This window comes from Pseudonaja textilis, chromosome 4, assembly GCF_049901715.1.
Source record: "Pseudonaja textilis isolate UNSWEBS1 chromosome 4, rPseTex1.2, whole genome shotgun sequence".
NCBI lineage: Eukaryota > Metazoa > Chordata > Lepidosauria > Squamata > Elapidae > Pseudonaja > Pseudonaja textilis.
Genome location: NC_141993.1, coordinates 42,876,510 through 42,888,587, shown reverse-complemented (window position 1 = coordinate 42,888,587; position 12,078 = coordinate 42,876,510). Strand labels below are relative to the sequence as shown.

The window sequence follows — 12,078 nt, the reverse complement described above, 5'->3', positions numbered from 1 at the left end:
TTTAAGATAAGTTGACTGACTTAGATAAAATTTTGATGGGTACTGATGAAAAGGTAATTTAAAAACTTTATGGTTATCTATTAGAATTTAAATTGGAGGGGGAGCAAGAAACGATGATTGCTTGGAGGAAAATTTTGGATATGGGATTGATTTGGAAAAATGGCAAAAATTGTGGTCTCAAAATTATAAAATGACAATGTCAACTGTATATAAAGAAAATTTGTATAAGATGTTTTACAGGTGACACCTCCCCCGACAAGACTTGCAAGAATGTTTAAGAATAAATCGGATAAATGCTGGAAATGTCATCAGATACCTGGTTCATATTACCATATGTGGTGGACATGTTCAGACGCAAAGAAATATTGGACTAAAATCCACACATGGTTGGGAAAAATGATAAAACAGCATATAGACTTTAAATCAGAGATCTTTTTATTGGGAGTCATACCAGACATATACAATAAAGAACTGAAATATTTGATTGTAAATGTCTTAATAGCAGCTAGAATTGTATTTGCGAAGAACTGGAAAAATGACAAAATACCTATGCAGGAAGAAGTTATTAAAAAAATTATGGACTGTACTGAAATGAGTAAAGTGACATTTGAAATTAGAGAACAAGAAGATAAGCAATTTTATATAATATGGGATTTGTTTTATTAATGATTGGATAAAAAGGCATGGTAATATAATAGACTAGATAATGTTGTGATAGAAATCTAATAGATTGATATAAAACATAATACAGATATATATATATAACCACTAGTTGAAAATATAACATAAATATTAAGATAAAATGTGGAACATCTCGTATAAAACGATGGAATAAATAGTTTAGTCATGGATGATTAATAACTGATAAATATAGAAACATATATTAGTTTGACAATGTGAAGATTGATATAAATTGTGAATAAATGACTACACAAGTATAGCACAAAAGATACATAACCAACTGACACACTGTGTGTATATAAAATGGAAGAGGATTTTATGTTTTTATGTTTTTGTATGTGTGTGTTTGTGTTTAAAAATAAAAAAACTTTATCTAAAAAAAATCAGCACACTGATGTTGACAGTTACACTGCTTCTAGTTTCATTTGATCCTTAAATTCAACTGTCAATGGTAAAGCTAAGCAATACGTTTCCAGTTAGGTGGCCATATGAAATTACAAAATCTGTGGACTAGGGACTTGGAAAGGCATTCTGTGAAAAGTTACACATTATGTAGTAGCAAAGCCAAGATAACAACATGGATATGTGCACAGTCATTAGGAATCAAGCACAATTCAAAGGTGATTTCGTTTCTGAGCAATAGATATCCAATGCATGATCTATGTGGATATTAGAGTGAATTTCTATTTCAGTATATATTTCTTATGGTGAACCTGAACAAATTAGTCCAATTATTGCCAAATATATATTTCTTAACATTTACAGTTGCTTTGCAAAGCCATGGCTTTGCAATTGTTTATATCATCTCAAAATATATGGTCAATGGCAACGGATGATAGGAACTGTCAAATAACATACAGATATCCAGTGTTTTTCTAACCTGAATTTAAAGTTTTACAATTATATGCATGCAAGATTTGAAAGTTTGATTAGTGCATTTCTGTAACTAATTCTTAAACGTTGTAATATAATTGTTCTAATTTAGAATATTAAGAGTCAAGCGTTTTAAAAGTTCTCATAGTTTGACATGTCCATTAAATGTTCATAGGCTGTTCAATGGTATATAGTGATTTGGTGCATAATCTGGGACTAAGGATAGTTCTGAAATTTAATAATGTGTTTAGAATACAGGATGGTGAGAGGGAGACAAATGTAAGCCACTAAAAATGTGACACTTTTTAGAAAATCAGCACATCCCTCAATTTGGGCATTTTGCTGCTGCAAATTTGGAAATCAGTAGTATTATAGAACTTTATATCTAATGTTGTGAACTTGTTAAAAATAAATGTTAACTAAAGTAAACTTAATTTTCAACAGACTGATTAGACTAATAAACTGGAAGCTTTTTTTAACTAGAAAGTTCTAAGGAGAAGTGTGCATCAAACTTGACCAAGCTGTAATACAATTTGATCTTTCTTCAGACAGAATCTATGTATATAGGAGATAAAACAAGTCACTTATACAGAACTTGGAATCTTTGTAATTTATTCTGAAGTATTTGAAAATCTGCCCAGATTATCTTTCTCCATAAATAAATATGACCAACAGAGGGAATGGAGAGAGAAATGGAGTCAAGCAAATAGCAAATCTAGTTTCTACGAGAAGGAAATATTCATTAATCATGATATTGGAATACATCTTTTATCAAAAATAAAAGAGAAGCTTTTAAAGAGAGGGATATTGTTTTGCATTTTCAAAAAATCTGCACTTTTTCCAGTATTCAACAAACAATAAAAGGATAGAATAAATAATATTCCAAACTCCCATATTTATAAAGACTGCCCTTGAATAAAACACCTCAAACAATGCATATATTTACTGGTACTGTCTCACATTTGGAAGACTGCAAACTCTAAGCTGCTATTATCTTTAAAAATATCCTATTTTGACCAAAACATAACATTAAAACATTCCAAAACATAACATTAAAACATTCCAAAACATTTCTTATTTCTTAACTGAAATTGAGATCCACATAACTGACAATGCCATCCCATGCTGATCATTTTATAAATAAAATGGCACACCTATACACAATGGTAAACAATTAAAGTTTAGTGAAAAAATTCTAAGAGATGGATGAGCCTATAGATAGCCCAAAGAAAATTTACATAGGTAGTAGAATGGAATGGAATGAAATATACTGAAATGGACATATTAAAAATATGAACAAGAAGTCCCATAACATTTTGGTTACAATATAGATTTCTAGAAATATTAAAATGAAACCCAGAATAACAGGTTGCTATGAAATAAAAATAAAGTAAAAGCCAGCATAATCACTGACTAGGATGATCACATACTATACCTTGGCAGCCTCTGAGCAAACTGGCCCAAACAAGGCAGAAATATTTTCTTTTTGAACTTGATTGATGAAAGCTTGGAGGGACTTCTTAGCATCACAACTGCAGTCATCATATACATACTCCAGTTTGTAGTAGTATAGATAAGATGGATCTGCATTGACTTTATTGATGGCAGTCTCAAAAGCCGAGATTAACCTTTGTGCACTCAAAGGATGGGAGATATTACAAGGAGCCTGAAAAGCTACTATGAGCTTGGACCTTTTGGTACCAAGGATTGTATTACAGGTACTCAAATATATAGTCAAAAGAATGAAAGTGATTGAACCATAGTAAATGGAAAATGAATACTGTGAGTATTTCCTAAGGTACTGCTGCATCATGGCAAGATATCTTTGTAGACCTTCCATTGTTCTTTTTTTTAGTTATTTATATGTGTGCTTTAAATTATGATATCAACACCTTTGTCATGCATCAAATGGTGCTAATTAACTAGATCGTTGATCACCATGGTAGCTAGTTTCCTTGCAATAGCACCCTTATGTTTGGAGGAATAATTTATTGGAAAGTCCTGAATTTGTTGATATATATCAACAAATAATGTTTATCACTGCTGCTTTTCTTTTGCTAACTTCTGCCTGAATTAGATTGTGTTGAATTCATTTAGGTCTGCTTGCTTAAGCATAGCTTTATTATGACTTAGTATGATACAAAAAATAAGTAATTTTAAGTGACTGATGTACAATGTCATTTCACTTTTATGTACAGTTCTTATTTCATAAATATTAGGAAAAACATTTGAAATCTCAGATATAACATGAACAAAAGGTTTTCAGATACGTAAATGATCCTCATACTGTATCTAATCAATTTCTGATAGTAATACACCATTCATCTATCTGCCTTCAAATCAAATTCAAATCAAATTGTGTGTGTGTGTGTGTGAGAGAGAGAGAGAGAGAGAGAAAGAGAGAGAGAGAGAGTAACAGATAGATAGACACACAGAAACAGAGAGAGTCTTAAAAAGCTTTGTCTTCCTGAATGAACTCTAATTTGAAATTTAATTTGTGATTAATATTATTGCTTACAACATCTTGTCTTTTTCTCTTTGATCTTTTCTTGGGTATTTTTCATCTTAAACAAACCGAAAGAATGAGAAATATAATATGACTATAGTTAGTAAATTAAAATTGTTTGTTTCCTTTGATCATGTACAAGTTCTTAGATGTAACATTTTATTTACAGTAGGAATAGGCAAAAATCTTAGACTGATATGAAATTTGAAATTTTAGAGAGCATGTTATCTTTATTCTAAGAAAATCATTGCGGAAGGTCACAACTAAATTTAACGATAAACTGGTAGGTGGCTACATGCAAATTCTCTCTATTCTGTCCATGTTTCTCTACCACCCCAGTTTGCAGTATACCCCACTATCCCAGGCATATTTCTAAACAAAGTACTTGGCTGAAGCCCTGAATTATTTTTATTTTCTAAGAATGACCATAGGACTTGTGTAGGGCCCAATGTTATTTTTGGAAATAAAGATTATCCTTGACTTTGACATATTGCTTTCTTCAGCATTCCAGCTTTCTATTTGTTATTAAATTCAAGAACATTTTAAAACAAATGAAGTGGCATAAGAAGACTGATTCTCAATCATGACCTGGATAACTGAGAATCTGTACAGACTTTTAGCTATACAGTTTGGGAGGAACACCCTTTCAGTGGTATGGGAGTAGGAAAGGATTTCCAGGGGGAAAAACTGCAGGCTACAAGAACCAGGAGCATTACTCAGGTGACCTTGAGGACACAGATAAACCTTCAAGTGCTTCAACAACCCTCTAAAACATGGGTGTCAAACTTGCATCATCATGGCAATGTCATGTGATGTATTGGGACTTTTTTCCCCTTCGCTAAACTGAGCGGGGGCAGGGCCAGCATGTGACACATCAGGCCTGTGGGCTGCAAGTTTGACATCCCTGTTCTAAAAGTTGCAGATTACCACCTATCTGCAAGGAATATAAATCCTTCCATTCCCCACTATCCTGTCAGAGTTGAAGAAGCTTCTTGGATGAGAATTGAAACATCTTCAAAAGAAAAAACAAGAAAGTCCAGTTGCCTCCTGGAAAAGCAACTTTGGAACAAAGCTATGCAAAGTCTTCCTGGCCACAACTGCCATCTGTCATGTCCTCAGACTGCATATACTGCAGCACAACCCTATCCGGCACTAAAGTTGGCATAGTGCTAGAATCAGTGGGCCTCCAAACCCAAAGCCAGGCATTCTTGCCAGTGTTCAACTGAAGCCAGTTGTTCCCTATCAAGACCCTCACAGCTTCCAGCAACAGCTATAAGATATACACTTAATTCATCAAAAGTAGATATAACATGTGTCATGAGCATAGTTATAGCTTTGCTTATGTATGCATGCATATATCATGTTCCAACATAGAGAAGGTTCTGGTTTAATTTGCCCATTCAGTTAGGATTTTATTAATTGTTTGCAAAATATTTGAATAGCAAGGGATATTTGATTGCTCTATGTACCTGCATCTCTGACCCCAATTTCTAATCAAAAATATACAAAATTTGCCCAGAAAAATATGTATAATTTCTGTTATTTTTGTGGGTAAATTGCTGAATAAAAGGGGGGAAATCTTTTAAGTCAAATGAAAAGTGAATTAGAATATGGCATGTGCTGTATTTTCAAACCCTTTATTGGTTTTGCAACTATGCATTTTATGAATTTAGCAAGTGTTTGCGTAAACTTTGCCAGTTTGCTAACAGACACTTCCTAGCAACTCATATTTCTCTCACTACCTTTGAACTTAACATGCTGCTTCAAAACAGCTATGGTTTGCATTAAAGCAGATTGAACAATGATAACAAGCAGAGATCAGATATAAGAATCATTTATGAAATTAGTAGACTTTAAACTTTGTTGTTGTGCTAGATAGGACATACTCTTAGATAGAACAAACTCAAATTTCCTCTTCTGTTTCTGCAACTGAAAAACAGGTAAGCAAAGCAATTAAGTTTCTTCTGTTTATTATTAAATTAAATTATTGAAATACTTATTTTTACTTAAAGGTGTTTGTATATGTGTGTGTGTGTGTGTGTGTGTGTGTGTAGTGACACTATGCTATGCTACACTAGTCTACACTACACTACACTATACCACACCATACCATATTATCATAGTACACTACAGTATACTATTGTATTTTTTTTTTAACCAAAGTATATCATACAGTTTTTGTTTTGGGACTTTGAGTTAATGTTCTCTCCTGGTAATTCCTGGGACTAATCCCTGCAATCCAAGAAGAGTCTTAAACTATTCCAGTTCCACAGTGGATTATAACATGAGCACTACAGCCACAGCTCTGCAAACTTATTTCTCATCGGAAGTGCAAATAAGCATATATGTATTTATGTATGATGCCATACAGTAGGAATATGAAGCTTGTGGAAATCTGATTGTAGGCAGAATAGATCTCTCAGCATCTCTTACCATTGGTTTCACCATTGGCTGGAGTGCTAGAATAGCAATAGCACTTATTTATATACTGCTTCATACTGCTTTAGAGCCGTCTCTAAGTAGCATATTACCCCAACAATCTGGCTTTACTGATCTTGGAAGGATGGAAAGGCAACTCAACCTTGAGCCAATGAGGTTCAAACTGCTGGCAATTGGCAGAATTAACCTGTGTTCTAACCACTGCACCACCACCACCACCACCATTATAGAAACCCTGGTTTAGCAGTTTTAATTTGAAGAATCAAGACATGTTAGGGCTACTTTATCAGGGTGGCATAAATCCAGATGGCAACAAATAGTTTTCTGTAGTATGATAAGACACAATTGTCATCTGGATTTTGATACCCAACTATGGTAACTCTGTTTCTAACCATGATAAATGCTGATTTGTTAGATGGGTGCATGAATGGGCAAAAATAGATAGAGATAAGAATAATCAGAAAAGAGCAATTCCCTAACAATTGATGTTAAGAGTTTGATGTTTGACCAACCCTAACAGTAGGAGATAGAAAAGATAGACAAGAAAGCCATATAAGAAACTACTTTAATGAAGCGGCAAATGCAAATAATTACTCTTTTACTGAAAGTAATTGTCATCATAATTTCCTTTCTTCCTTTTCATGTTATTGTTAAGTAAATGATCATGCATCTTTTCAGAATCTATTTTACTTACAGTGGTCAAAGCTAATTTAATTTTATAGTACAGTTTAAATGGCATGAAACTAAGTCACTGCTTTCAGCAATTGAGATCTCCACAGAAGGGGGTGGAGAAAGTGGCTTTTTAATAGAAAAATAATACACTCCAAAACAGCTTTTCTGAATTGTTGTTTAATTTATTGTTAGTATTAGTGTGCTGCTGTCCAAAGAAGAGTAATGTATTATGACCATAATTATTGTTCCCAATCCTTGTAGAAAACAGATTTGTTCCTTTCACTAAAGTGTAAAACTAAAAAATATGAACATGGAGATGTTTTTCTAAAACCATTTTCATGATGTCATAATTTGCTTTTAAAAAATATAGCTAGGCCTCTAATTAAGCAATCATCAATTTCTGCTGTTTGATTTTGCACATCAAGTTTTGTGTATTTTGGATTTTCTCCTATTTTTAATAGCTTGGTAGGGAAATGTTGACTGGACTTGTACTTCATTCTGTGCTAAAATATAATTTCATTTTGATTGCACGATGTACGAATATATCATTGTGATTTATAACAGTAATGCACAGCTTAGTTTGATGTGCTAACCCTATTAGATAATCCCAAATGCTGTGATAAACAATAATAGCTTAACTTTAATCCAGCTTTTAGGAAATAATGACAGGATAAAGTTTATTTTCAATATGTTCATATGTTCCTATCTCAAATACAAGAGCAGAATCATTGGAACATGAGCAAGCGAAGATCTTATGTTCACCTTAATTCACATACCTTTAATTAAATAACTGCATAAACTGAAATAAACTATATTATGTCAATTAAAATATGACAACTCACTGTTAAACACAACATGATTAACTTCTGAATAAATACTAATAAACTAATATGCATCACCGCTAAAATAAAATTTTAGGATATTTAAGTACCAAATTCAGAACAGTTCAGATTCAGCATCATTTTCCTTGTGAAGACTGAAAATTTTAATGAAAAAAAATGGGGATAAAAGTTTAATTTTTTACAGGGAAAAGTCTGACCTATCAGCAACTCACTTCATTTTCTGATACTTTTTACTTAAATATGGGTACTAGAATTCTTTCTAGCATTTTAGAGAGAACAGAAAACAGTTTAATATGACATATTTAGCCCTACAAAATTATTGCTCATCAGATGTGTACATACTGTAACCTTAAGAACAGTTAGTCACTTCCTCATAGAGAGATCTGCCTTTTACTGCAGTTGTTTTCAGCACTTCCTTAATGTAACTATTATTTAAGGATAAGAGATGCAGTCTGCAGTGAGCTTATAGTGAATAGTGTCGGTTTGGTAAACGGAATTTAATTTTATATTTATGAATGTTGGTATAGGCAGACATTTTTTTTACTCAAACATGTATGCATGAAGTGACAATTCTGGAAGATTATGTAGTGTCAGAAATATCTAGTTTATAATTGTATATATCTAGTGACTTTTGTGAGAATGTAATTTAAAACTCTTGCTGTTTTTTTATCATAGCTTTATTTCATAGCTTTCTGTATTTAAATATTAAGCAAGGTTTTGTTTTAACCTTATGTTCAAAAAACCATTATTATTTGGTTTACATCCAAAGCAGTTGAACTGGATATACAAATACAATTAATGGACTGGATGGTTACCTCATCATATTAACTCCACCCCAAACTTTGTGAAAGCTTCATGTGATTTGTGAATATAGTATCTGGTTGGATTAACTATATGAGGTCTTGACTGGGGGAAAAATCCTACAAATTACAAAAGAGGGAATTTATTTATATGAAATCTACAGTTCTCCACCTTTTTCAGTGGTCTGTCTTGGGTGTTTATGTAGTCTCTGAACAAGAATCACATTTTAAAACTTTTTCTGCTTTTACTATTACTCAATATAGTGAGTGAAGCATAGTGAAGCTTTAATGCTTCTTTAGTTCCAGCTTGGAAAGAAGGTAATTCAAACAGAATCAAAAGTAGCACAAGCTCATTTACATACTATATCTGGTTTAGTATGAATGATCTTTAATTTGGGAGGATATCTGGGGTTCATTGTTTTAGTGAATTAAGTCTCCTAGACTTTATTTGCATATTGTGCTGAAGCCATGATGTAGTTGACTTAGTTTTGGCTTAACACACATTTGAATCCAATAACTCTTCCTTCAATAACCCTTGATTAAAACAAACTGTGATTTAGCACTCTAAAATTCAAAGTGATGATGGTTGATTCTCAGGACTGAGAAAGTGCTTGCCTTTCTAGTTCCTGATGAAATAGAGTTCCCACCTAAAATAAGATAAGATATCCTTTATTGTCATTTTTTACTTTGGGCACACTGGCAGATATAAAAAATGAAATTCTGTTGCCTGCTCTCAAAAATGTACACATAGATAATACACACATAGACATGCTATATACATATGATATACCTACACCCTTACATATAAATACATATAAATAAAATAGCATATGTGTAGTTTATAGGTACTAAATTCATTATGCTCAAAAGATGCTTGTTTAGCTTTAGTAAGCTAATCCAAATTTTCTTCTTAAGAAATCCATTTGTAGAAGGACTTCTTGGTATGCCCTTTGTAAATAACAAGTAAAAATAACCTAATTTTTCCACAGGGCTCTTTTGCAAGTAAAATTTGCTAAATTTCTTCAATCAGAAATAGTTAGCTTCTTATTATTTCACTGTTTTCACTCAGATCTTAAGACACTCTTAATATATCGGTAAACTTTGTTCCCATATTTCATCTTCCCATCATTGAGATTAGAGCATGTTAAACACTGCACATTAAATATGGCTAATTACTAATTTATTTTCAAATCTAAAAGAACTCTGTTAAGTTCATTTGCCAAAAAGTTTTAATAAGAATTGTTTTTCTTAAAAGAAGAAAAATCCTTTGAATGAGTCTTACTTAATAATAATTATTCTGCACTTTAAGCCTTAAATGATAAGAGTAGTTGTAAATTTACAACACTATGAACTTTAGAATTCCTCTTACAATGATCGCCTTTCTGTTTACTGATAAATGGGTCAGAAGGCCTTCATGTACTAATGAGATGTGAGAACTTTTCAACTTGTTAATAAATTAGTAATGTATACACTAAAGGGCAAAAGTCTCTGTCTACAGAATCTTATGCAATGATTAAACTTCTTATCACTTGAAACTGTTTAAATTTAGGACATTTCTTGGCATGCAAGTGATGGATGATCTTGAAAGTATTAAATTTTGATCATTTAAAATCAGCAGCATTCTGATCTGGTTTTGGATTAGAGGGTATTATTCAAGTGTATCAGACTAATCCACTTATAATGTATAACTATTATTACTATCACTATTATTACTATTTACATAGTATAAGGTCAGAAACTTGTTTTTCATTTTTTTTCTACCCAATGCAGAAATCTTACTGTCATTTGCAAACTTTAACTTCTATTTCTTCACACAGGTCACAGATAAAAAATGGTGAATAGGTTCAGATCCATTCAGTGTTTTCCTCCACATGGATGTGGAAATCTTAATTAATGCTTTTTGGATGTAGTAATTTAGTTCAAATTAATAGCAATATCCTACAGTCCAGAGGTATCAAACTTGATTTCATTGAGGGCTGCATCATGGTTGTATTTGACCTCAGGGGGCTAGTATGGGTGGGCATGGCCAGCTCAATGTTACTAGTGTCTGGGGCACCTGTGGTGGCCCATGTGTTCTGCCAGAGAAAATGGGCTCCTGAGCAACCCTCTGCCAGTAAAAATGGAGCTCGGGAGGGCCACATGCAGCCCTCCCGAGCTCTATTTTTGCTGGCAGAGGCACTGCAGACCAGTCCTTTGTTGTTTCCAAGGTGGGCCCATGGGCACCCTGTGGGTCGGATCTGGCCCCTGGGCCTTGAGTTTGACACCCCTGCTCTAGCCCATATCTTTTTATTTCATAAATGAGAATATTTTTAACACTCTGTTGAAGATTTTGCTGAGGCCTATCATCCTATGATAGTTGGGGTAATGAAATATCTGTAAGAAATTGACCAAGCTCAGAGATCACCAAGGACCCCTCATTTCAATCCTGAGCTACAAATATTCCCCTTTATTGGATTTTTTTCCTAATTTATTTTTAAATTGAAGGTTGTGGGGTTTGAATTAGGCATATTAAACATTCTATGAAAGAAGAACATGTGAATTTTTACAGTTCCTGATAAATAGCTACCAAATCTTTCTCACATATATCTTATTAAGAAGATATGTACAAAGAATGGGCTATATTTCACAATAACAATTGTTATCCTGAAGGTTATCTTTGTGCATGCCCATGTTGGGATGTAATTACTGGGATCAAAGGAAATTGGAGTGCAGAAATTATCTTTGGTGATAACTAACTGATATGTTTTATCAAACTAGTCAAGTTAGAAGTTGTTAGGCTTCTTTTAATGTGTCTGGAATTCTTTTTTTGAATTGAAAGAGATTTTTTTTTATTTGAAAGAGATCAAATACCTTTCTATATTATTTTCACTGTTAAAATTTTTTGTCATTTTGATTTCCACTATTATTGCAAGTTGTGTCATACTATTAAATTGAAAGCTAGTTTGTCTAGGCCAGTAGAGGAAGCTTGTTATTGTTCCATCTACCTCAAGAGAGAAAACTTATAATAATAAATTTTAACACCCTTTACTCCTAGGATACACATGTTGTTCTTCTGGAAAATATTTGATTTTTTCTTCTTTCATTCAATCTGATTCTTGGACACTGCTTGGAAAAAAATCCCTGTAACTTTCTTGGCAAGGTTTTTCAGAAGTGATTTATCATTGCTTCCTTCCAATGACAGAGATCCAATGTCACCCATCTGGCTTTGTACCTAAGGCAGGTCTAGATCTCCCAGTTTCTAGTTTGGTATTTTAAAAGAGCCAAT

General features: G+C 32.9%; 2 protein-coding genes and 1 long non-coding RNA gene across 4 annotated transcripts in view; 1 reads left to right on the top strand and 2 right to left on the bottom strand.

Moving 5' to 3' along the window:
• Positions 1 to 3,394, bottom strand: part of LOC113439035 (guanylate cyclase 2G-like) — a 56,610-nt gene extending 53,216 nt beyond the window's left edge. The window contains exon 1 of the mRNA XM_087932076.1: positions 2,990 to 3,394. Within this exon, the coding sequence (XP_087788202.1) occupies positions 2,990 to 3,394 (405 nt within the window). The remainder of the gene's footprint in view (positions 1 to 2,989) is intronic.
• The window catches only part of LOC148125803 (uncharacterized), a 503,025-nt gene that overhangs the window by 118,485 nt on the left and 372,462 nt on the right, over positions 1 to 12,078 (bottom strand). The window lies entirely within an intron of this gene.
• The window catches only part of ACSL5 (acyl-CoA synthetase long chain family member 5), a 53,488-nt gene that overhangs the window by 7,368 nt on the left and 34,042 nt on the right, over positions 1 to 12,078 (top strand). The window contains exon 1 of one of the 2 annotated variants that reach the window (XM_026704765.2): positions 5,841 to 6,000. The exons of the other annotated variant lie outside the window; for it this stretch is intronic. The gene's annotated coding sequence lies outside the window, so the exon portion shown is untranslated. Of the gene's footprint in view, positions 1 to 5,840; positions 6,001 to 12,078 lie in introns of those variants that run through there. 2 annotated transcript variants of the gene reach the window in all.